This window comes from Culex quinquefasciatus, chromosome 2, assembly GCF_015732765.1.
Source record: "Culex quinquefasciatus strain JHB chromosome 2, VPISU_Cqui_1.0_pri_paternal, whole genome shotgun sequence".
Lineage (NCBI taxonomy): Eukaryota > Metazoa > Arthropoda > Insecta > Diptera > Culicidae > Culex > Culex quinquefasciatus.
Window position 1 is genome coordinate 223,900,208 of NC_051862.1, and position 26,188 is coordinate 223,926,395.

The 26,188-nt window shown below is 43.3% G+C and overlaps 5 protein-coding genes across 6 annotated transcripts; 3 read left to right on the forward strand and 2 right to left on the reverse strand.

Annotated features, from left to right (window-relative positions):
- The first annotated feature begins 481 nt into the window (after positions 1-481).
- On the forward strand, positions 482-5,618 carry LOC119766527. Of its 2 annotated transcripts, none has more exons than XM_038251161.1 (3): positions 482-681; positions 1,099-2,112; positions 5,479-5,618. In XM_038251161.1, exons 1-2 carry the CDS (start codon positions 617-619, stop codon positions 2,099-2,101), a joined length of 1,068 nt encoding a protein of 355 aa, XP_038107089.1. In that variant the 5' UTR covers positions 482-616; the 3' UTR covers positions 2,102-2,112; positions 5,479-5,618. The 2 variants fall into 2 exon arrangements, with proteins under 2 accessions (XP_038107089.1, XP_038107088.1); XM_038251160.1 differs by having other exon boundaries at positions 1,099-2,121; positions 5,479-5,596.
- On the forward strand, positions 5,526-11,807 carry LOC6033649 (gamma-aminobutyric acid type B receptor subunit 2). Its single transcript, XM_038251155.1, is given in 7 exon segments — positions 5,526-6,189; positions 8,147-8,566; positions 8,910-8,975; positions 9,038-9,223; positions 9,278-9,822; positions 9,877-10,620; positions 10,622-11,807. Coding segments are annotated over 7 exon segments (3,387 nt in total). The 5' UTR covers positions 5,526-5,736; the 3' UTR covers positions 11,595-11,807.
- Positions 11,808-12,103: 296 nt separating this feature from the next.
- LOC6033650 (embryonic polarity protein dorsal) lies at positions 12,104-14,931 on the reverse strand. The gene is made up of 4 exons (XM_038251111.1): positions 14,915-14,931; positions 12,772-13,127; positions 12,324-12,712; positions 12,104-12,268 (listed from the first exon to the last, which is right to left on the reverse strand). The coding sequence occupies exons 1-4, from the start codon at positions 14,929-14,931 to the stop codon at positions 12,104-12,106; spliced, it is 927 nt and encodes a 308-aa protein (XP_038107039.1).
- A 3,300-nt stretch (positions 14,932-18,231) lies between these two features.
- On the reverse strand, positions 18,232-19,684 carry LOC119766529 (embryonic polarity protein dorsal-like). Its single transcript, XM_038251162.1, has 4 exons — positions 19,234-19,684; positions 18,787-19,174; positions 18,656-18,725; positions 18,232-18,598 (listed from the first exon to the last, which is right to left on the reverse strand). The coding sequence occupies exons 1-2, from the start codon at positions 19,637-19,639 to the stop codon at positions 18,831-18,833; spliced, it is 750 nt and encodes a 249-aa protein (XP_038107090.1). The 5' UTR covers positions 19,640-19,684; the 3' UTR covers positions 18,232-18,598; positions 18,656-18,725; positions 18,787-18,830.
- A 1,518-nt stretch (positions 19,685-21,202) lies between these two features.
- LOC119766518 lies at positions 21,203-23,022 on the forward strand. Its single transcript, XM_038251113.1, has 4 exons — positions 21,203-21,221; positions 21,735-21,886; positions 21,991-22,151; positions 22,217-23,022. Exons 1-4 carry the CDS (start codon positions 21,203-21,205, stop codon positions 22,299-22,301), a joined length of 417 nt encoding a protein of 138 aa, XP_038107041.1. The 3' UTR covers positions 22,302-23,022.
- Positions 23,023-26,188: the final 3,166 nt, after the last annotated feature.

The window sequence follows — 26,188 nt, forward strand, 5'->3', positions numbered from 1 at the left end:
AGCGCGAGGTGATCGACAGGTGGAAGCAACACTTCGATGAACACCTGAATGGCACAGAAGCAGAGGCAGGGGTCCAAGACGGCAGAAGAGAGGACTACATCGGTGCAGCAGGAGAAGGTGTGGAGCCAGTTCCCACGCTGAGGGAAGTTAAGGATGCCATCAAGAAGCTGAAGAACAACAAAGCGGCTGGGAAGGATGGTATCGGTGCAGAACTCATCAAGATGGGCCCGGAGAAGCTGGTGTTCTGTTTGCACAGTCTGATAGTCAGGATCTGGGAGTCAGAACAGCTACCGGAGGAGTGGAAAGAAGGAGTGATATGCCCGATCTACAAAAAGGGGGACAAGTTAGATTGTGAGAACTACCGTGCCATCACAATACTCAACGCGGCCTACAAAGTGTTCTCCCAGATCCTCTTCAGCCGTCTATCGCCGATAGCAGAGGATTTTGTTGGAAGCTATCAAGCCGGATTCGTCGTGGGAGATCGACGACCGACCAAATCTTCACTGTGCGACAAATCCTCCAAAAGTGTCGCGAGTACCAAGTCCCCACGCACCACCTATTCATCGACTTCAAAGCCGCGTACGACTCAGTCGATCGCGAAGAGCTATGGAAAATAATGGACGAAAACGGCTTTCCCGGGAAGCTGATAAGACTGACCAGAATGACGATGGATGGTGCTAGGCAGACATGCATCCGCTCTAACTCCTCTTTTAGAAGAACTTGTTTGGCATTTCACGTAGAAGGTACCCAGCATGTTGTGCCAGTGATTAGAATACGCTAATTACGCTTGTCTTTTAGGCTCCCGAAGACCCTGAGAGATTATGTTGAAACCCAACCGAGATATAGGTTAAGAACTCTTAATTGCACTCAAAGAGCTTTTAAGAAGTTCTTCTTGAGAGCTTAAGAGAACATTTATATGAAAATATAGCTAAAATCGGGTTTTCCAATGAACCAATGTTTTCTACACATTATTCAAGCCAAAACCAAGAGATTTTTACCTAGAAACAAGCATAACATTGCTTTAAACGAAAATGCCATCTAGAACAAGCTGAGTGCCGTTAAAAAGAGCTCATAGTGCCGATGCATGTCTGGTGCTAGGTGTTGTGTGAAGATATCGGGTGCGGAATCGGACTCGTTTCCTTCACTCGGGGGGCTTCGGCAAGGCGATGGGATTTCTTGCCTCTGTTTCAATGTGGTACTGGAAGGTGTTATGAGACGAGCGGGCTTCAATATGCGGGGCACGATCTTCAGCAAGTCCAACCAATTCTGCTACGCCGACGATATGGACATTGTTGGCAGAACGCTCAAGGCGGTTGCTGATGCGTACACCGGCTTGAAGCGGGAAGCAGAAAAGGTTGGGCTAAGGGTGAATGTGGCGAAGACAAAGTACCTGCTGGCAGGAGGAACCGAGTCCCTTAGGGCTCGCATTGGACCGTGCGTTACGATCGACGGCGACGAATTCGAGGTGGTAGAGGAGTTTGTATACCTCGGATCGTTGGTGACGTCGGACAACAGCTGCAGCAGGGAAATTCGGAGACGCATCATCGCTGGAAGTCGTGCCTATTTCGGTCTCCACAAGAGCCTAAGGTCCCGGAAATTCTCCCTACATACGAAGTGTTCCATCTACAAGTCGCTGATAAGACCGGTCGTCCTCTACGGGCACGAGACGTGGACAATGCTCGAGGAGGATCTACGAGCGCTAAGCGTATTCGAACGTCGAGTGCTCAGGACCATCTTCGGCGGCGTATTTGGGAACGACGGCTGGCGGCGGAGAATGAACCACGAGCTTGCGCAGCTCTACAACGAACCAAGCATCCGGAAGGTCGCGAAGGCTGGACGGTTGCAGTGGGCGGGTCATGTTGCTAGGATGCCGGAGCGACCCGAGCAATTAAGCCAGCGGAACCAGAGGATCAACCCTGCGAAGTTGGTGTTTGTGTCGGAGCCGGTAGGAACAAGACGTAGGGGGGTGCAACGCGCGAGGTGGGTGGACCAAGTGGAGAACGATTTGGAGAGAGTGGGTGCCCCGCAAAACTGGAGACAAGCAGCCATGGACCGAGCTTGTTGGCGGAGAATCGTGCAGCAGGCCAAGCTAATGGTGTAGCGCCAACAAAAGTAAGTAAAGTAAGTAAAATAATTTCCATCAATCTCATCAAAATTTTATATAAGTTTTATGTTTCAGCAAATGTTTTCATCCTTAAAATAGGTTGTATTTCAGCAACCCGAGATCCAATCTTCAATGTCTCTTAGACAATTTTATAGCAAATTTTCTGATCTTTTTGAAAAAAAATATTTTTAGAAATGGTCACTCATGGTCACTATTTTTAAAAATCGAAAAAGTGCAAATATTTCGCTAAAATCAAACTTTCGGTGGCTATATCTTGAAAACAGAGACCTGTATCAAAAAATCTGTAAAGTACTTTTCGATTGGAATTTCAATGTTACATTATAAAATTACGTAAAATTTGTTTTTGCATGAAATTTCGATTTTTTACAAAAACCACTATTTTTTTCAAAAAATCATAACTCGGCGGCAGATTTTTTGACCATGTTTCTCTATGGCTCAAAAGTTGCGTGTTTTTGTCCACTATCAAAATTAAAAAATACGTATTTTGGGAAATTGAGTTGTTGTGAAAAAAAGTAGATTGAAAAATTTTCTCAATAGTCCTCAACAATACCTACAACAACTTTGCCGAAGACACCAAATTGATCAGAAAATTCACTCAAAAGTTACAGCTGTTTGAATATTTACGTACCATTTTTGTATGGACAGCAGCCCAAAATTGTTTGGTCATAGGGAAGGCCCCACCAAGATTGAGACAAATAAAAAAATACAAAAATGCTCAAATATAAAATTTTGAAGCTCCTCTTGAGAGAGTTGCTCTCATCAAAATATTGATTTGATTTGAAAAAAATCATAATACAGCAATTCCGTATGAAAGTTAAAGCTCGAGATTTAGAAATTGGCCAACATTGGTCAGGAGGCGTCTTGGCTCAAATAATTAGACACGTTTTTTATCCGGCCTTGCCCTTATGGTGGTCCTAGCCAAGTTCGGGTGATCCGAGTCATGTTAGGGTGGTCTAAAAAAACGATAATTTCGCAAAAAATGAACTCTTCGTCATTTCAATGTCATTTCAGTAATATTTTTTCAGCCGATTTACTGCATTTTTATTTTTCGTACTTTTTTATTTGGCTCAAACTTTTCTGTTTTTGGTTCAATTTTGATAGCTGTCCATATAAAAATGGTACGTAAATATTCGAAAATATGTATTTTATGATCTGTTTGTGCCTTCGGCAAACTTGTGGGTATTGATTGCAAAAAAATGATACAAAAATCTATTCCAATTTACCAAATTCAAATTCCAAAAATCCATATTTTTAATTCATAAATTTTTTGATAGGTTTAGGGGGCAAAAACCACAACTTTTGTGCCATGACCATGAACCAACATGCGTTAGAAGTTTGACTCGATTTTTTTACTACAGCATTTTTGTACATCAAATTAAAGCAAACATACTATCAAAAAAGAACTTCACAGATTTTTTGATAAAGTTTAGCGATTTCAAGAGCTAGCTTCTTTTAATTTAATTTTAATCGAAAAAATCCAGTTTTTCGATTTTTTTAAATTATCCATTTCCGAAACATTCCAATGAAGTTCGAAAAAATCAACCATAAACTTACCATAGATATTATAATATCTTTTATAAATGCATGGTTTTGACAATGCAAATCATCATATAATTTTATTCGGGACTCCTTCAGGGTGGTCCAAGAACCGCGGTTCAAAAAAAAAAAAAAAAGAATCGGGAAAATGGTTAAATAAATATTTTTTTTCAAATAATCACAAGATGTTGTGATTGTTTTGATTGCTTTCAATTCATTGCTTGTATTCATTTCTACATTTATTTGTGATGCAAAATAAAAAAAAAACCTTTGCGTTATATAGTTGTTAAAATTAAATTGAGTATGCATTAAGTTGGATTATTTTGGATAAGTACTAATTTAAGGGAAAATTGATTAAAAAACTACTTAATCAGCTACTTATTATTTTTAAAGGGTCAAGAAAATTTCCAAAAAGAGGTATTTCCGTCATTTTATTTCTCTATCCGAATACAATTTGTCTCACTACTAACATAGATACTTGTATGGATCAAATAAATTTCAGGCCTATTTTTTGAAAAAAGAAAAATTGTGGATGTTATTTGTTAGTTGTAACATCAGATTACAGTCCAGATTCGATCAACCAATTTTTTTATAATCCGAAATTGTTTGTAAAGAACTTCAGAGAATGTTTGTATAAAACTCAAAAAAACTTTTGAGATTTTTTTTTAATATTTCATCATCACCATTTTGGCCACCATCTTGGATTTAAAAGTCTTAATCATTTTAGCGAAGCTGAGTTGATTTTTTTTGCTATTCGATTACCCGAAATATTTTTTTCCAATGCATTCGGTTAATCAAGCTGATATTGAAAAGTTAATTTTGAAAAAAAATAAACAAAAAAGTAAACTTATTGTACACCACTGACCTTCCCCGATGCCAACTCCATTAGAGGCTAGATTTAATATTTACTCTATGACATATTTCCAATCCATTGTGATGGTCACGTACTGAACGGAGCAAGCCCGAGTTGAAGCGTGTTGTTTTGCGGTGAGCGGAGGGGGAAAAGTATGAAGTGTAGGAAAACATCACATCCAAATGGATTGCTAAAACATTTCACCCTTTCTTTACCCCCTCATTTTCGGTGGGGTAGTCCCTTAACTTGCGGAAGCCCTAGAATCACGGAGAAAGCATTTTGCCTGTAAGACAATAAGACACGCCAGATGGAAGGTCAAGCCGACCAACCGCAACATCAGGCTGAAGATGAGGGTCTTTTCTGCCTCAACCTCAGCCCACTCGTAGAAAATGAGGAAGGAAAGTTTCCCTCTGAAAGGGCATCTTAATTTCTTTGATATCGTGTTTGTCTCTCTCTCTCTCTACGCCTTGTTTGCCTGAGAGGATTGTGGTTTTTTTGGGGGGTGATGCCACGTGGTGAAGTTTCGGAGAGAGGGGGTTGCGCTCGTTATCGCCTCGTTGCATCTCTCGACAATGACAAGCACGTGCTTTTGACTTGATAAGTGCTTGTTCTCTTGTGAGAAATTGGGAGTGAAAAATGAGAGTGAGAGAAAAATTGAGATATTCTCTCTGTTGTCTTTTTAAAACTCGTGGTTCTTTTTGAAAAGGGTTCACAGTACCGTTGAAATTTTAAAACCTTGCCAAGCATTTAGACGTTCAAGAAATTCTCATTTGATGATGTATAACTTTAGACGATATTCAATTTCATGAAATGATTAAAGCTAAACTGTATCATTGCATACATTCTGGCGCTTAAAAGTAAATCTAGCTAAAATCAACGCCATCTATTGGCACTTTCGGATAATTTGAGCAAATGGAGTTTTCATTAGCATTTCTATCCATACACCTATTTTTTGTTCTTTCAGCTAGAGAAAAGTTTCTGAGAGTAGAACATTAGTACTTAAATGTAAACCAGACACCAATCAGCCGTCAGTCTTCATCGAGTGGTGGCCTGACTCGGATGTGGGTTCCAGTGCTCTTGTAACAATCAGTAAAAAAACGAAAACACAAAGAGAGACACGTGTGAGATGTTGTACATCCTTCGTCAGCGTTGCCACTGAGTGAAAAACGGAACCAGAAGGGGTTTTTGTGCTGCCTGTTTGTGTTTTTCTTAGTGAAATACAATGGTCCTGCGGTTCACCGTGATCCTCTTATGTGGATTTGTGGCCGGCATGTCGTCGTCTCCGTCTTCGAATTCTGGCGAAAATTTCGACAAGTTTACCCGCGGGCCCGAGTTTGCGGCCCGGAGTCGGATCCTGCGGAACGTCGTTGATAAGTCGAGGATGGTGAACGGTTCGGCGGCGACGACGACGCGGGTGTTGAACAGAAATTCCATCAATACGGTGTTTGAAGAGAGGACAAGACCCAACAGTGACAGTGGTGGTGTTGGGATAGGAAGTAGACAGAGGAGACAACGGGAAGTTTCGATTCTGGGACTGTTTGAGCTGAGTACGAGACATGGGATGAGGGCCGAGGGGCAAAGTGAGCTGGCAGCGGCTCAACTTGCTGTGCAACATATTAACAGGAGAGGACTGCTGCTGGGATACACGTTGAAGCTGCTTACGAATGATACCAAGGTGGGTGGATGATGTTGAATTGATTGTTCCTTCTGTTTGTTATCTGTGCAGTGCAGGAAATGTTGTTTTAACGAAGTCATCCTAACTTTGTGCCACACTAAAAAGAAGTTAAAAAAGATGTTTAAAGTGTAAAATTGTATTTGATGATAAATAATAATCAGGAGTATTCAGGAAAACGTAACAATCTAAATATAAATATCAAATCAAAAAGAAACAGAACAAGCTTTTGACATTATTACTGTTATGTTACTTTCAATAATTCAATTCATTTATTTAAAAAATAGCTTGATCTGGGGTCTCAAAATTAAAATTTGTAAGAACTCATTTTGACAAGGGCTGACAAGGGCCGAAAAGTTCTACTTTTTCTAGTTTTGGGGTCATACATAAGCTTTACAATTAAAACATTACTTAATCCACCCTTAGGTGGTTGGTGCCTTCCTCTCATTCAAAGGGTAATGCTATCCAAAATAGACACACTCGTGGAAAGGTCTTTAAATTATCTATCCAAAGATAGGTCGCATGATATATTTGGAATACGTTTTCATCTAAATATCTGAGAACTAGCCTCCAAAAAGTGTATAAATAACTCTTAAGTGCTTATAACTTTTGATAGGGTTGTCAGATCTTCAATGTTTTGAACGCGTTGGAAAGGTCTTTTGATAACCTGTTCAACGACGGGTTGCATGATAGATCCGGACAACATTTTCATCGTGATATCTGAGATCCGGCTTCCAAAAAGTGCATAAATAACACTTAATTGCTAATAACTTTTGATAGGGTTGTCAGATCTTCAATGTATTGGTCGCGTTGGAAAGGTCTTTTAAATACCTTTCTAAAAATGTATAGCATGCTGGGGTTTCTTACAAAAACCACCCTTTTTACAATCTTCCGGACTTTAGTCAAAATCGTTTTTTTAGCATAACTTTTGAAGTACTTTACTAAACTTCATAATTTTCAATAGGGACTTATGGGACCCCAAGATGAATCGAATGAGACCAAAACGGTCCAAATCGGTTAAGCCAGTGCTGAGATAATCGAGTGCATATTTTTTGGTGCACAGACCCACATCCCTACACACACACACACACACACACACACACACACACACACACACACACACACACACACACACACACACACACACACACACACACACACACACACACACACACACACACACACACACACACACACACACACACACACACACACACACACACACACACACACACACACACACACACACACACACACACACACAGACAGACATTTGCTCAGAATTCGATTCTGAGTCGATAGGTATACATGAAGGTGGGTCTAGGAGGTCTACTTGAGAAGTTCAGTTTTCGAGTGATTTTATAGCCTTTCCTCAGTAAGGTGAGGAAGGCAAAAAGACAACGAAAAAATATCTCTATTCGATTATCCGAAGTTAATTTTTTCCGGGGCCTTCGGTTAATCGAGTTTGGACTTTGTGTTTTAGGAAACTAAAAAGGCTTCTTCTGGATATGACGATTGTCGATTGTATACGCTCCATACAAAAAAGAATTTTCTATAAATTTCAAATATAAAGACAACTTTTTTGAAAATACTAAAAAATTTTCACAAAGCTACGTATTTTCAAAAATTATTCCAGATTTCAGTTTTTTACAGTATGGCTTTGTTCCAAGGGTACCATAAATAACCCATCGTAAAATTGTAAATAATGTGCATTGAAATTTAAAAAAGGTCACCAGAAATGGGGTTTAATAGTGTTTTTTTTTTCCTTTGTACATAGGGCTTTAGGACCTTATTCTGGTGAACTTATGTATTACAAATTTATTCAATTTTAACTTGTTTTACGTTATTTGTAATTTGTTCGTATATTGGACACGACATTACGAAAACTTGTTAGTTGTTGTTGCCTGTTTTTTTAAATAAAATAAAATATCAAATAGATATTTTCCTTTCCCATTTCCAGTGCGACCCCGGCGTTGGCATCGACCGTTTCTTCCACGCCCTGTACACCCACCAGGACAAGCGGATAATCATGGTCCTGGGCTCAGCCTGCTCCGAAGTAACCGAAAGTGTGGCCAAAGTCGTCCCGTACTGGAACATCGTTCAGGTCTCGTTCGGCTCAACGTCGCCCGCCCTCAGCGATCGGCGCGAGTTCCCACTGTTCTACCGCACCGTCGCCCCGGACTCGTCCCACAATCCGGCGCGAATTGCCTTCATCAAACACTTTGGCTGGGACACGGTGGCCACGTTTGCCGAGAACGAGGAAGGTCACTCGTTGGCCGTCAACGACCTGGTGACGGAGCTCGAGCGGGCCAACATCACCTGCGCCGCGACCATTTCCTTCGCCGAGACCGACTTCAAGGAACAGCTCAAACTGCTGCGGGTATAAATGTGTACACCACACCGTTGCCTCCCCGAAAATCACACCCCCTTAATTTTCCCCTCACATGTACCCCTCCACGGTAGAGTTGACCCCCTTTCCACCCGCTGTCCGAAGAAAACGCAACCAAATACTAGACCCTTTTCTCAGTAGTGTACGTTGTGAGTAGTGTGATGTTCCTCCCGTTGGTTTCCTCCCAGTAGGACACACGATGGCACCCCGTTTTTTCCTAGGTAAGACACTTGAGACGATGTCTTTGATGCTTGTTTTAAAGTTACAAGTTCTTAACGTTTGAGAGGGTCTTGAAATCGAAAAAAACTTAGTAGGTTTTTTTCAAACATTCCAGGACAAGGACATCCGAGTAATCGTTGGAAGCTTTTCACACGAAATTGCGCCAAAAGTGTTTTGTGAGGTAATTTTACTAAAATCGTAGTAGGCGAGTAGTCTCCGCTAACACGCTTTATCTGGTTCAAGGCCTACTTCTTGGGAATGTTTGGCGCGGACTACGCGTGGATCCTGCAGGACACGCACATTTCGTCCTGGTGGTTGGCGCCGACCAGTGCCTGTCCGTCGGCCATTTTGCTGAAGGCCCTCGACAACGTGCTGCTCGTGTCCAGCTACAACAGCATCGTGGGCATGGGAACCGCCCTCAGTGGACTGGTTAGTTGGTTGTTTCGAAGATCAAAGTTCTATGATAATAACTTTCATTTGTAGACCGACGAAATGTTTCACCGCAAGCTGACGGAGATGAACGTGACCGGAGCGGTGTCCCGTTTCGCCCCGCAGACGTACGACGCCGTTTGGGCTATGGCGCTAGCTTTGCGGGGTGCGGAGCGAACCTGGACCCAGGTGGCCCACCAAAACCGGACCCGTCTGTCCCACTACGACTACACGCGCTTCGACATGGCCAAGGAGTTACTGCGGCAGTTTGACAGCCTCAGGTTCAACGGGATCTCCGGACCGGTTTCGTTCGACGGAGCCGATCGCGTCGGCACGACCTCGTTTCACCAGATTCAGAGTGGCGTGCTGCGGCAGATTGCGTTCTACTACCCGAAGAATGCCTCGTTGGACTTTGGCTGTCCCAAGTGTGGCGCGATCCGGTGGGAGTCCGGTCAGGTGCCGATCGCGAAGCGAATTCTGCGACTGCGCGTGGACACGATCTCGCCGATGGCGTTCTACACCGTGGTGATCTTGTCATTCGTGGGCATTGGAATTTCGGTGCTGTTTCTGGCGATGAATCTTCATTTTCGGAAGTTGAAGTACGTGTTTGGGGATTGGTTTAAGAAGGATGAGTTATCGTGATTTTTTTCTAGGGCCATGAAGCTGTCCAGCCCGAAGCTGAGTACGATCACCGTCTGCGGGTGCATCCTGGTGTACATGGCTACGATCCTGCTAGGGTTGGACGACTCAACGCTACCGTCGTGGCCGTCGGTGACCTTCTCGACGATCTGCATGGCCCGGATCTACTTCCTATCGGCTGGGTTCTCGCTTGCGTTTGGATCAATGTTCGCCAAGACCTTCCGGGTGTACCGACTGTTTACGCACAGTGCAGGAGGATTGTGCAAGGACAAGATCCTTCGGGATACCCAACTGATATCGGTAATTGGAGCGTTGCTTCTGTTGGACGCTTGTGTCGTGTCGTTCTGGATGGCTGCCGATCCCATGGAGAGACATCTGCATAACCTTACGCTGGAGATTAGTGCGTCCGATCGCGGTGTTGTCTACCTGCCTCAGGTTGAGTTGTGTCGATCGCGGCACTACGAAAGTTGGCTTGGAACGTTGTACGCCTACAAGGGACTGCTGCTGATCGTGGGGGTGTACATGGCATGGCAAACGCGCAACGTTAAGATCCCTGCGCTAAACGATTCCCAATACATTGGCGTATCGGTCTACAGTGTGGTGATCACCAGTGCTAGTGTCGTCGTGTTGGCGAATTTACTGTACGAGAAGGTCACGCTGGCGTTCGCGATCACCGCAGGTTTCATTCTGATATCTACGACGGCTACGCTGTGTTTGCTTTTCCTTCCAAAGCTGAAAGACATTTTTGACAAGGGAAGTCTACGACCCGGTGATTCACAGCATGGGACTGAAGATGGAGTGCAATACGCGTCGGTTTGTGGTGGACGATCGTCGTGAGCTGCAGTTCCGCGTGGAGGTTCAGAACCGTGTCTACCGAAAGGAAATCGAAATGCTGGACGCCGAGATCGTACGGCTGGAGAGACTGCTCACCGATCGTCCGTCGTCGTCGTCACGATCATCTGATCCCAACGTCAAGCCTCTGGTAGACTCGTTGGAAACCTTCAACGGAACTCCCCTAATGAACCCAAGTGCCCCAACTGGTCTACCAATGCTGCTTCTGTCCGTCCTGCCACCGATCATTCCACGCGCAAGCTGGCCCACCGTTGACCCGATGCTGTCCCCCATGAAGCGTAATGTCACCTTCAGCTCACAACCGAGGATCGCGTTCGGTCGCGATCGCAACTGTCTGTCCGAGCTGCGACTATCAAACACGGAAGAAGGTGGTGGTGTACTAAGCCGCATCAAGAATCTGTTCGGATCGCGAGTGCACAAAACCTCCTCGATCTCGGCCCTCGGAGGTCCCAACATGGCCGTACGTCCCTCAACGTTGACGATCTTCGCCGAGGTGGACGCCGAAGATGACGTGTCCGGCGCCGGGGAGGTCTTCACGATTAAGCAACCCTCCAACGAGAACCTGCGGCTTACGGGATCGGAACCCAGGGTCAACTTTGTCCTGCCCACGATCGAGCATCGGCGTCCGTCAATCGTGCACCAGCACTCACAACCGACTCTGCGTGAAAGGATCCGAGGGTCGCCGCGGTTTCCACACCGGGTGTGTCCCACGGCTAGCAGCATGACGGAACTGATGATGACCGGTGGCGATCAGCAAACGCTGCCTCGGATGAGCTTCCTGACGGTGAAGAGTTGTGAGGTTTTGCAGGGCTCGAATCAACCGACCACGATCAAGTGGCAGTCGATGGACTCGTTCGCGAACGGGGTGGGAAAGTGTTGAGCGATCACGGTAGAAATTCAGGCCAATTTAGGGTAAAACAACCATACTATAGGAGGTTTCACGGTAGACCAAGTGCAAAACAAAGCAGAAATACATCAAACATGACCAGAGGTGAGGGTACTATTGGGGTTAACATTAGATGATAGATCACTATACTGCGTGCTGTGTTCGGTAGAGCAATAAAGTCAAAGCAATAGGTAATTGTGAGAAAAAGGTGATGAGTTTTTATTTTGGTTCGAAATACTCTGGTGAAGAACATCGTAACAATCACGATCAGAATAACTGACTCGCCTACTACGTTCCAGCGGCACATTCGGGATTTTCCCAAAGTCTGACGTAAACCTAGAGTAGTGGCACGCACTCTAACCGTGAAGTCAAGCGAACTGGACGAGGGTTGATAACATTGCGAAAATGGACAAAGTACTTCGAGGTCAGACATATTTGTGTTATTTTTTATTTATTTTATCAATTAACTCTCAATTGTTCTAACTAAAAATAACATTTAAATTTTACTGATATCCATAAAATCCAGGATCGCTGTAGTTGTTGTTTTGAGGCGTGCCGCTAAAAATATCATCAAATCGTGGCAAAATTGCTGCGTCGTCTGGTAGCATTTCAAATTCCAGAGGATCGCTCAGTTCATTGCTTCGCTTACGTTGCAGTTGAATTTGAACCTGCAAAATGGGTTCTCTCATTTGATTGTGCTTTCCAGAGACAATGCCTACCTACCTTAACGGGACTCGTAATCAAACGATCGTAGTAAGCCGGTGTCCTGAACACAACGGCCACCTGTTTGTGAACGTCTTGCGTTGGGTTGAACGCTCCGTAGGCGATCCACGGTTTTAGGTCGGGTCCGAATTCTTTGAAGAACCGAACCTGGATGTCATCTTTGTTGACCTTTTCCGTCAGAAGGATGATTTGTTTCCCTCCGGATGCTGGGCCAGTGCAGTCACTCATCGAACAGATGATGAGATCTGGGTTGGACTTTTTGTCGTAAATTATTGTGGACAGAACTGGGTGTGACACGGGAATGAACTGTCCAGAGTACGATTCGATGTGAAGCTGGAAGCAGAGTCGAATCTCGTTCAGGTTGATCGTTGACAAATTACCCGTTGGCACTGTTAGGAAATTGTAAAATTATTCTAACATGAAATAAATCAAAATTGTTCTTACAAACCGTTGAACGGATTCGCGTAGCGCATCTCCTTCCTCCTCAACTCAGCGTCTACGTCCTTCCGCCGGATGCACTGTACGCCCAGATTCTTGATCGAGTGTGCCATGACGGGCGTCAGTGCCGGCTCAACGAGCATCTCGCAGATGCCTTCGCTGCAATCCTTGTGGCCTACTAGACGATGCGGGTGCAGTCGCGGGGGATCGTCCGAGGTGACGCACGTGATGACGATCTTAGCAGGCCCCTGGTGATTTCGGATCTCAACCGTTGGATAGATCCGACGCTGGGCAGTTGAGCCAACGCCGAGAATCGAGCCAGCGGTGGATCCTCGGTTCTCACATTGATAACGAAAACGTAATCCCCTGGATTGCGGTTGAACCGTAATTACTAAATGGGGGCCTTCGAGGAGGAGAGACAGAAATTAAAATTGTTATGAGTGATTATTTTTTGTTGCATGACCTGCTGATAATAGGTTGAAGTCGAGTGTGAAATTCCAGCCGACTAAAATTAAATTGTTTACAATTAAAATTACTGATCCTTAACACGCGTGGTGATCTTTTGCCGAAACAGTACAATGTATCATTATCAGCAAAACATGTGGTGGACCATTGTTGGTACTGTACACATTAGGGTGGGTACGGATTTTGAAAAGTTCTTAGATCAAATTCTGGTGTAGTTCCCCTTGTAGGGCATACCCATAGGGACTCTCACGCCAAATTTCAGCTCATTTGGTTGAAAACTGGCTTGTCTCAAGCGTGTTCAAGTTTACATGGGATTTACTATGGGAAATTTTGAATTATCGTTCTTTCGCTCCTACAGGCTTAGGGAAAGCATGTAGAAACTTCTAGGATGGCCAGAAATGAGCGAAATCGTCTGGAGAACAACTTTCCCTAAGAGACCAGGTCGATTCGGTCAACCCCCATCGAGCTCAACGGCAATACATCCGGGGTTTTCGGAACCAACGGTTTTCCCCAGAAAAGCATCAAATTTTCCTTAGCATGCTATGAATGTTTGATGAACACCGCGACGCCACGTGTCAAACAGCTACCACGTGATTGTAAAATTTGCACCATGACAGTTTTTTTTCTTATTTGAAGGTTCAGACTACAGCTAAATAGTATCCTGACCACCATAAATGATAATTCTACGGTTCAAAAAGTAATAAAAAGTAATTTTTTATAGGCGATGCTAGTCCACGTGGTAGCTGTTTGACATGTGGCGTCGCGGTGTTCATCAAACATTCATAGCATGCTAAGGAAAATTTGATGCTTCTCTGGGGAAAACCGTTGGTTCCGAAAACCCCGGATGTATTGCCGTTGAGCTCGATGGAGCGAATGAACGAAAATTCAAAATTTCCCAGAGTATTGCGCGTATTGAGAAATAATCAGTTTTGGTGATTATCTTGAGGGGGTTTCAAATATAGGAGCGCAAAGAGTTTTTCAATTAATCGCAGCAATCGTTTTGATTTTCGCTTTATATCGTTGTCAGTTCAGCTCAACTGTTTATGCTATTTTTTCGTTTAGATTTTTTTTCAAATATGGTGAGCGTTTTTAATGGAAATAAAAAATATTTTATATAAAAATATAACTTTTTCCTTTTATTGCAGGGATCATTCTTGATATGAAATTGTATTTCCATCTAGAGGCTTCATCACAATAGCGTTCTTTTTATTATGAAACGCAGTTAGACTTAGTTACTCTTTTGTTTGCCAAAAACGGATTCCGAATGTGACCACCGGGGAATATGGGAACCGGCCAGGAGCCGAATTTATACACTAAAGAATTCAAAATCAACAAGTTTTATACGTCGCATAGCCAGTTAACCGACGAGTTAACGCTGTTTCTTAGATAAGGTTCTGGATGTGACCACCGAAGACCGTGGAACCGGTTCCGATGCTCAATCTCATGGATTTATTTTTGCTATTCTAGGATAGTTTTGCATGAGATTTCATGTTAAAAGATATAAAAATGAAGTCAAAATTCTTGACAAATCTGGACCATTTGGTGGACCGTCTCCCGGCCACCGGTCTGTGTGGTGATTTTTCATCAGATTCTGCTTTTGATAGTTTTTGATGGTTTACGTGGAACCAGAGAGACGCACACTTTGGTAGAATGTTTCGGTAAATTTTTGGTCATTTTCTCACATTTACCCATCGTCTTGCGCCATTTAGCGTCATCAAAATCTAGGCCGACATCTCTCAGGCCGCTGACCTTAACCGTCAGGAAGTGTCCCTTCTAAGCATGCCCGGATTAGCGTATGAGTGGGCACCAAGTTTTGCAACGATGGGGAAACCTGCCCGACGGAGCCAACAATGCCCGCTGTGCGTCCATCCGACCCGGTACCCGGTTCCATAAAGCCGTCCGAAAGGTCTCAGAACCGTAGATTCCGCCACCGGAAACCAGACAACCGCAGCCAAAACCAACCAGCAACCGTCAGCCAGTAGAAAAAGTCCCTACGAACATCTCAGATTGACAGTCAACAATTATTTTAAAAATTTGTCTAAGCCTACTTTCCTGCCATCTCTAGGTTTTCCAGGGCTTTCCCATTGCGACGATATCTTTCTGCGGCGATTAATTGAAGCGCAGGATTCTAATTTTTCTCGAAATTATTAATAAATCCCATGTAAACTTGAACTCGCTTGAGACAAGCCAGTTTTCAACCAAATGAGCTGAAATTTGGCGTGAGAGTCCCTATGGGTATGCCCTACACGGGGAACCACACCAGAACTTGATCTGAGAACTTTTCAAAATCCGTACCCACCCTAGTACACATACACACTGTATGCTGTTAGGTGACGAATTTTAAGTGATTTTAATTTGGAATTGCCAACCTCAGCGTTATCAACCTGGATTCTTCCTGAGCAAGTTAAATTAATTGATGCAACACTTTTTCAATCCATCTATTACCTTGTTAAATTCTGGACTTTTAATTGATAAGGACCAATGAGCAATTGTATACATTAGGGTGGTCCAAATCAGAATCGCAGTTGTCCTTACATGACAGAAAAAAAAATTCTCGGAATCTATAGAAGGAAGAATCATTTTTGTGTACTGTTTTTAAAACTTCATGTTGAATAGAACAATTTGGTCCGAATAACTTAAAAAAATACAACATTTATGAATACAAAGAGACGAGTTGTTCCATTTAATTCCGCTATATATTAGGATATTAGGAACAACTCGTCTCTTTGTATTCATAGTAATGCATTCTGCTAAAATGCTCAACCAAACCACAATTACAACATTTTACGCGGGGTAAGCATGTGGTTATGGGAAGCATTGTTAGTTAACAAAATGGCTTATAAGAAGATGTAATTTTATTTGCTGTTTCTAAACAAAATTTTCCGATTTCAAAGTCTTAAAAAAAATGTTTTACCTTTTTTTAATACGATTCACTAACCTAATATTTTTTTCGATTTTGAGTTATTTTAATTTTTGGTTTTAATAATAAAAAAGTTCAATAAATAAACAAAAATCACCTGATATGAAAAAAATGTTACTTAATCCACCCTTAGGTGGTTGGTACCTTCCTCATTTAATTACCTATCCAAAGATAGGTTGCATGATATATTTGGACAACGTTTTCATCAAAATATCTGAGATCTAACCTCCAAAAAGTGTATAAATAACACTTAAATGCTTATAACTTTTGATAGGGTTGGCAGATTTTCAATGTTTTGGACGCGTTGGAAAGGTCTTTTGATTACCTGTTCAACGACAGGTTGCATGATAGATCCGGACAACGTTTTCATCATGATATCTGAGATCCGGCTTCCAAAAAGTACATAAAAACACTTAGGTGCAAATAACTTTAGATAGGGTTGTCAGATCTTCGATGTATTGGTCGCGTTGGAAAGGTCTTTTAAATACCTTTCTAAAAATATATAACATGCCAGGTTTTCTTACAAAAACCACCCTTTTAACAATCTTCCGGGCTTTTGTTAAAATCGTTTATTTAGCATAACTTTTGAAGTACTTAGCTAAACCGCATAATTTTTAATAGCGACTTATGGGACCTCAAGACGGATCGAATGACGCCATAACGGACAAAATCGGTTCTGCCAATGTCAAGATAATCGAGTGACAATTTTTTGATCAACATCCCACCATTTGCTCAGAATTTGATTCTGAGTCGATAGGTATACATGAAGGTGGGTCTATGAGGTCTGATTGAGAAGTTCAGTTTTCGAGTGATTTTATAGCCTTTCATCAGTAAGGTGAGGAAGGCAAAAAGTTCATTAAATAAACAAAAATCACCTTATATGGAAAAATTTTTTTTTTTGCATTTTTAATGATGAGTTTCACATCTCATAAAAAAATTAAAGTCCTCGCATTTAACGTGGTTTGTGGATTATGAATTATTCTAGAACTTTATTGAATGCAATGCACTACACAGAAACTTGTGAATTTTCATCAGATCCTGATGAAATCCATCGGGTTGACATTTTGAAACATTTTTGGTAAAATTACTTATAAAGAAGTAATATTCAACGAACCAAATTTTCATCCTTCTTTCCATTTTTTTTTGTGTTGTACAGATCAACCACTATTTTCATTGCTTAGTATATTATTTAGTTTTATTCCAAAACAGGGTTTTATTGAGGAAGTCTGCTTCTGTTTTTAAAAACTTTTTCACATACTATAATATAAAATTTTCCTACCTTCTTCACTTCTGTACATTTTTAGACAAAAAATACCCAAGAAAACTTCACTAGAACAAAACTTTTCGCCACTTTTTGTCACAACGCGAACGTTAACACAGCTGAGTTCCAGGAAGCGTGCGAAACACTTTCATCCAGCACGTGTGCCGCCACTGCCGGAGAAGTGGGAACCGAATGAACTGAACCGCGAGAAGAGTGACGAGCAAGTGAAGTGTCGCGCGGATGCTGAGAACGCGAAACGTGGGCCCATGCGCGCGCGAAACGCGTGATTGTGACTCAATTGTGGGATTTATGAACGATTCGGATGATCCTCGCTGGTGCGATTAATGGGATCAAATTGGGTGAATTTAGATTTTCCAGGTCGTTGACATGGTGAAAAAAGTTATTTGTTTATTTTTTTTTCTAAATTTATGTAAATGATTCCATAAAATTTGCTCTCTATACTCCAAGCAATTGAGAAGAAACATTGAAAATTAACTTATTATGCGTTTAAACGACATGTCAAAAATCACAAAATATAACAGATGTTATCGCAAACCGCGAGAGTCGCGTTTCTCTTACGCGACGCGTTCATCGCAGCAACCACACTGCAGATTGTTCCAGTCGCAGTAGACTGCTTGGCGCCGAATTCATTGGAAGTTGCAGATTGGAATTCGAAGAAGTGGGAAGCATAGCCTATTTTGTTCCCAAATTCAGTGTACGACTATTTCGGATGATTAATCTCAGTTATAGAGAACGTGGTTTCGAGAATTGTTTTTATTTAACGACATCAATTTTTTTTTCGGATATTAAATTAAATTCACTTATTTTTAATATGCTTTATTTATATTTTCAAAACAACATGCCCAATTTACAAAACGTCATTCTATTCTACTTTGACTTATATATCATCCATTTATTCATATAAACACTCGAAAATATCTTCCAGACTGAATTCGTAGAGACTTGTTTCTCCATCAACAGCTGACCCGTCACTGCTACCGCCTTCGACCTGTTCCCACGCCTGCACTTCCTCCTGCCAGATTGGGCGAGAAAAAGCCGTTCCAAACTGGGGTAACAAGGTTCCAATCGACTGCCCAAAATTGCCGTTCTCGTCCTCGGTCCTGCCCGGGGGACTCTCTGGCCCAACCTTCAAGTGTCCTTTATTGGTTCGTTTGCGTGACAATTTGGGAACTGAGAATAAAAAGTAAAATTAGAAAATTGAAATTTTTAAGAAACATTTGTGTTTACCAGGTAGGATTTTAAAGTCCTTAGGCTCACTCAATTCGTTGCTTCGTTTTCGTTGAAGTTGAATTTTAACCTGTAAAAAGTTTTTTTTTCGGTTTATCACGAAACTTTTTGAACAGTCACCGCCTACTAACCGTCATCGGTTCCGTTATTCTTGGATCGTAGTAGGCAGGAGTTTTCAGCACGATTGCAAACTGCTTGTGGACGTTGGTGGCCGGATTAAACTTGCCGTAGGCAATCCACGGTTGCGTTCTGGACCATGTTCTCTGTAGAAGCGAACCTGGATGTCGTCCTTGTTGACCTTTTCCGTGAGCAGGATGATTTGTTTGCCGCCCGAGGCCGGGCCATCGGTGGCACTCATCGAGCAGATGACCAGACTGGGGCTAGCTTTTTTGTCGTAGATTGTGGTGGACAGTACCGGTGGGAAAATGGGCACAAACTGGCCGTCGTAATTTTCCACGTGCAGCTCAAAGCAAAGCCGAATTGCATTCAGATTTATGGCCAGTGGATTTCCTGTTGGAACTATAGAAAAAAATATGATAAAATTTTGATTAAAAATCCACGTTTTTACACGATCGCACCTTTAAACGGATTCTGATACCGCGATTCCCTGCTCTTCAGTTCCGCTTCGATGTCCTTCCGGCGAATGCACTGAATGCCCAAACTCTTCACTGAGTAGGCCATGGTCGCTTCAGCTGAAACAGATATTTCGCAAATACCTTTTCGGCAACCCTCATGGCCTACTAGACGGTGCGGGTGAAGTCTTGGGACATCTTCCGTGGTGACGCAAGAAATTACGATCTTAGCAGGCCCCTTGTAGTTTCGAATCTCAAACGTAGGATAGCTCCGTTGCTGTGGGCTGGAACCTGCGCCGAGAATCGATCCAGGTGTAAAGCCACGATTCTCGCATTGATACCTGAATCTTAATCCTCTGGATTGAGGCTGCTCCGTGATGACAAGACGTGGCTCTCCGCGATGAGCTGACATTGAAGGGAATTCAATGTGGAATCTTCTTTGTACTGATTGCACTTCTGATCTGGAATTCCCAAGAGTATTGAAAAAATAAATAAAAACTGTCTTTGATTGTACATTGGCAGTCTTCAATCACTTTGGGTTTCTCCCAAGGAACTCTCAACAACTTTGAATTATCAGTGACCACGAAACTTCAATGATTGCCAACCCGTCGCACTTTGTAATGGTAAATGCGAGTGGTAGATTGGCCAATTCAAATTGATATTGAGCGGGTTTTCCTGCGAATATTATCAACATTGTCATTTGCGTCATGAAACTACATTTTAGTCACTGTGCTTGCAATCATAAAATATGGTAGTTCAAGATAACATATACGTTGAAATGCCACCGGAACCTTCTGGGATCGAACCCAGTCTGACTGGGTGAGAGGCAACCAAGCTTACCCTTTCACCACGGGTCCCGGTTACAATTTTATTGTAAAATATACAATTATATTTGTGTCAATGTGTTTATGATAGTAAAATAAAAAAAGCTTCTTCTCTAACGCTCTTTTAAAACGGTTATAATAAATAAATCAAATTTAGAACTCCTTATAATTTTGTACGAGTTTTTGTACATCTTTTCTCATCACCTTTTTTTTAATTTCACCGTTATTTTCTTTCCTTAAGATCAACACCACTTTCACTTTTCTGTCATCCCTGAAACTAATGGCTTGGCCAGCGTAGCACAAGACTCAAACCGGGTAATCCCAGGGTCGGCAAACTACTAGGTGATTCAAGGGAGGATCGGTTACAACAGAAAAACACGGAAGGATTTCCACTTTTCATCAGCACTTTATTTTGGGGTTTTGTTCGTGTGGGTGTGGGTGTGTGGAGTGTGGGTTTTTCAGGGGCTAACGTACCGTGATCCGCTCAGCTGATGGTTCGCCTCCGGCGATTGCGGGCCGGCAGAGGAGTTCGTCCAACCTCCACTCTGCGGCGGGAACTGCCCCAAGGGGGGGGGGGGGGTATTGTTGTTGCTGACGGATGCGGCGGCCCTTTGTTCTTGGCTGCGAGTCTGGACTTCGGCGCCAGATGCAGCGTTGTTCGCCGGCCTCCTTGGGCGGCGTCGGTTCTTCCGGCTTCCGTGCCGGGATGATGGACGACCAGCGGGCGTTGCTGGTTCCGATGGGCAGGCGTCTTCCCTCATTGGCTGATCGGCAGCCCCAGAGTCCACTGATGCGGGCGTGCCGAGAGGGGACCCTCCTTTGCGGTTAAGGCCAGCGGCCTGAGGGTGGTCGTCCTTGATGGTGATGGCGCGGGAGGCGCCAGACGACGGGGGTGGTCCTATTACGGATTAGACGTGGGAAGCTACCAGCACGGGATTTACGCAACCCAGGCCGACCAATCCGAGATGGACGAGCTGCTCGCGGAAACCTCCTGGTTCCGCCGATGGGAAGGGCGATTGACGACCCTTCGCGGGAGCACGACTTGTCCACTCGGACGCCTGTTTGGAAGAGCGCGATTTTCCCCAAATCGACTTCCCTCATAAGTTTAGCCCAAGTCCATTTTCCCACCATTTCCTTTCTGACGTAAGCAAATGCGCCCGCAGGAAATTGGTGGACATCAGCCTCGCTTACACTGATACGCTTCGCCCCCTCAAAACTGTTGTAGTGTAGTGTAAGTGGTATAAAATGCTGAGGCGAAGCTTCAATTATCCAGAATTGTAACCAACGGTTACACTATCCACTACCCCGGCGAAAAATGTGAATGCACGAAGTTCAAGAACATTTTTTTTAATCGAACTGCTTTTCCAAAATCATCTTCGGCACTCATCAGGTTCGTGGTCTAGCGTACGTGGTCAAGTTCTTATGTACAAGCCTCATTTTAGGCAAATATGCACATGTCCATGTGATAACCAATCACAGATTATATCACAGAGGTATTTATCAAATCAGCCCAATAGGCAAAATAAATAAATTAAATAAATAAATAAATTAACAATTAGACATGCACTACAAATTAAAAGAATAAATTAAAATAATTCCCAAAACATTAGTAGACAACTCTATTTACAAATCGTGGCCACGATGTTCATTTTCATGAACTATTTACATTTAATCCAATTTTAGATCACATTCGATCTTATTCGGAAATTCACCACAAGGGTTCATTCCTGACGGGCAAACTGATTGACAGTTCCCGAAACATCTCTAATCTGTCAAACGTCAGCATATCGCAATGTTTACACAAGCGAACATGCAAAAGTAGTGCAAGTGAAAACGTAAAGTTTTATCGGTGAAAAGTGTTGAAAACCTGCAGAATTTTCAACGAACGTTAAGGTAAGTACAAAACAAAATACAACATAACGAAGCGCTTCTTTTATAGGGTAAGTTGACTCATTCTCGTCCATCCCAGCGGGGATTTGGACTGAGACGTGGAACATCGCTGCCAGAACGAACTTTTTGGACAAAAAGTCGCCTGCAGGAGTCCACTAATGGTCTTTGGGATACCGTGCTAGCCATCTTGACGCGCAAGATGAGCTACAGGTAAGACAAAACAGTGTACACTTTAAAATGTTTGATCACTAATGGATCGTAAAACAAATTTTTAGGCCTTTGCAATTTTCGGGAGATCCCCTCACCACAACACCACCAGCCGCGCTCGGACCGAGGGAAACAACGTTTATAACCCCTTGATCTTTCGCGAACTGGCCCGTTGGGCTATGGATTCCCGTTTTACCTGGTGAGTAGTTTAGGTTCGTTACAGCACCAAGGTTTATGCCATCTTGCAACTCTCATCCCTTTTCACGAAGGTGGGATTCTCCACCCACACTTCTTTAGGGGAGAGTGGCTAAGATCAACACACAAAAACACACACTAATCCTACTAACAAATTAAAACCAACAGACGGCTAATTTTATCAGATCACAGTGTTCTAATTACTTTATTCTTTCAACTAATATTTCTCTTTTATTTTTCTTTCCAGGTACTCTCAACGTTTCGGAATGACTACTGGGATATCGTGGTAATCCAGACCGGCTGACTTGGTCCAGGGAAGATGGGACAACGCCGCAATAAACCCCTAGCACCCAAATCGGTGCCGATCGTAGCCACCGATTTCCTCAGCATCTCCTACTAAGTTTAAGTTCTAGAATTAAGAAAATTTAAAAAGAAATTAGTTAAAATAAAGCTTTTGGGTCGGGGCTTTCCCCTATTTGGTTGCTTGTCCTCAATTAAGAAAGAAACAAGACTTTTCAGGTACCTATCACCTACCAGGGATGACGTCACTTGTCATATGGCTGGGTCACGGGTGAATCACAGGTGAAATTGTTGATTCAGGATCGCCTCACAGGACTTACTTATTGCCTAAGTTCTTGGCTTCATCCAACAGGTAAGATTTGACTAGATTCAGGTGCAAATGTCTCTCCAGGGATGACGTCACATCAACGGTCTGGGTCTACGACAAAATGTGGGTTCAATCAGGTACAAAAATCACAAATAATTTTCAACTCTGCCGGCGGTCTCTAATCACCCGCGCGGAGCAGACTGACGACCTGCTCGGGGTCGTTATTTTAATTATCCCTAACACTTCGGCTGGAGCTACTCAATTTTGTCGAACTCGACGATCGACACCGCTGCTGCTGTGCAGAAAGTACGGCTTTTTCACTCCTCCGTTTTGCTCCTCACTTTCTGTCTATTGTGTGTGCTGGGAGATCTGTGTGTTGTGTTGTCAATCAATTTCATCGTCAAGTCCGAACACAAAAGGGACGAGACGGAATAAATAACAATAAATGCTGCTGCGTTGGCTGTCGAGTATCACACATAGGGACATTACAATTATGTACAAGCAGCATAGATTTGTAAAAGTCGCTGCTGACCAAAATCCACGAGTAGAATCGTGCCGAAAACGATTTTGGAAAGCGCGCAAGATCCTCTTTCAACAGGACCGTAAAGGAACCGCGGATTTGTGTGCTTTTCACATAGTTTTGCACCAGGGTAGGTGGACAGTGACCAACCGAGCTTACTCGGATTCCTGCCACCTCCCGTTGGAAAAATCCTTTGATTTTTCTGCTTGACTTCACCAACCTTGATCACTTTTCGCGGATTTGAGCTGGGCGCCAATTGAAACTAATGGCTTGGCCAGCGTAGCACAAGACTCAAACCGGGTAATCCCAGGGTCGGCAAACTACTAGGTGATTCAAGGGAGGATCGGTTACAACAGAAAAACACGGAAGGATTTCCACTTTTCATCAGCACTTTATTTTGGGGTTTTGTTCGTGTGGGTGTGGGTGTGTGGAGTGTGGGTTTTTCAGGGGCTAACGTACCGTGATCCGCTCAGCTGATGGTTCGCCTCCGGCGATTGCGGGCCGGCAGAGGAGTTCGTCCAACCTCCACTCTGCGGCGGGAACTGCCCCAAGGGGGGGGGGGGGGTATTGTTGTTGCTGACGGATGCGGCGGCCCTTTGTTCTTGGCTGCGAGTCTGGACTTCGGCGCCAGATGCAGCGTTGTTCGCCGGCCTCCTTGGGCGGCGTCGGTTCTTCCGGCTTCCGTGCCGGGATGATGGACGACCAGCGGGCGTTGCTGGTTCCGATGGGCAGGCGTCTTCCCTCATTGGCTGATCGGCAGCCCCAGAGTCCACTGATGCGGGCGTGCCGAGAGGGGACCCTCCTTTGCGGTTAAGGCCAGCGGCCTGAGGGTGGTCGTCCTTGACGGTGATGGCGCGGGAGGCGCCAGACGACGGGGGTGGTCCTATTACGGATTAGACGTGGGAAGCTACCAGCACGGGATTTACGCAACCCAGGCCGACCAATCCGAGATGGACGAGCTGCTCGCGGAAACCTCCTGGTTCCGCCGATGGGAAGGGCGATTGACGACCCTTCGCGGGAGCACGACTTGTCCACTCGGACGCCTGTTTGGAAGAGCGCGATTTTCCCCAAATCGACTTCCCTCATAAGTTTAGCCCAAGTCCATTTTCCCACCATTTCCTTTCTGACGTAAGCAAATGCGCCCGCAGGAAATTGGTGGACATCAGCCTCGCTTACACTGATACGCTTCGCCCCCTCAAAACTGTTGTAGTGTAGTGTAAGTGGTATAAAATGCTGAGGCGAAGCTTCAATTATCCAGAATTGTAACCAACGGTTACATCCCACTCGATTACTTAAGCAAATTCACACACAGTTTATCTCAATCACTTGTTGCTACTGAAACACGTGCTGCAACGCCACAAAGCGCTGGTTAGATTATGGTCGCGTGCGGGCTCCGACAAGAACGAACTGTTCCTCGTGGAGTGAGAATTCCAAATGACTCGGAAGGACCGGTCGCAATCGCTTTCACCAGCTGTGTTTTATTTCTTGACTCAATCACCAACTGTAGGGTAGGTTGCTCTTTTTGGGGCATGTCAGTTGAAAATAGAAAACAAAAAATAAAAATGCAAATGTAATCTTATTTGTAGTGTAATTGTCTGCATAAACAAAAAAAAATGGATGTGTGTTCATATGGTTTATGGATGGCCCCTAAGGCAAAAGCGCGCGTTTCCTAAAAATAAACTCTGGAGTTTTTTTTTGAAAAGGTCCAATAAACCAAATTTCCAGTTTTTGCATTTTAGGTGTTTTTGAAACCGCCTTGAGTCAGGGGTATAAATCACCCAATAAGTAAAAACTGAAAGTTTGGTTTATTGGACCTTCTAAAAAAAAAAAAAACTCTAGGACTTAACTTTAGCGATCCAAGAAGCTGGTTGCTTTATCGGACGCTTTTTCGGGGTTTCAAAATATTGTTATCGCCGTACAGACATGTCATTTCGGTTACAGCATCCAAGTAGCCTGGGTTAATGGAACAGTGGTTCTCAGGCTTTTAAATCCCTCTTGGCCTCAATTTTCAACAAATTGGTACCAGACAAAAAAATTCATGATTTAGGTTTTAATATTTAAGCTTAAGGTGAAACGAGAAGGAAGCACATTTAATGAAAATGTCGTAACTTACGACGTTGTTTGCCGACGCTAAATAGTTCAACAGCAAGCAATCTGTCGAGATCAGAAATTGTTTTGGACAGACGTTGTCCTAGAATTGGCAGCCCCTTTCACATTATTTTTTTGTATCATGTCAGTTTTTCTAAGCTCGCAGAAATTCACTGGTATAACTATATTGAAAGCATAAAGTTTTTTTTTTCTAAGACGCTCTCGACAAAAACTTTCCTCAGGGGGGAATTCCTCACTGGTTTGGGAGCATAGTTTAAGGAGTTGTTGAAAAGCGGTTATCTAACTTGGAAATTCCTACAAGTCGCTGTTTGTTGACGAATGGTTTATAAGATTTTTTGTACATTCGCCTTTAAACGAAACAAAAATTATAAAATTCAATTATGTCCTTTGGTCGATATTCGTTGAAGTGGTTTTTCCAAATTTCGATCTGATTGTATTTAGTTTTTCGATTCTTCGGGAGTCACTAAATGGCCTCATTTTAATCACGTTACCGTGCCATAAACTTCATTTTAGCACAAAAATCAACTTATTGGATTTAAATACATGATTTATCCGATTGCGAACACATTTTAAAAACCCTTAGATAAAATTCGTCTACATGCCTTCTGA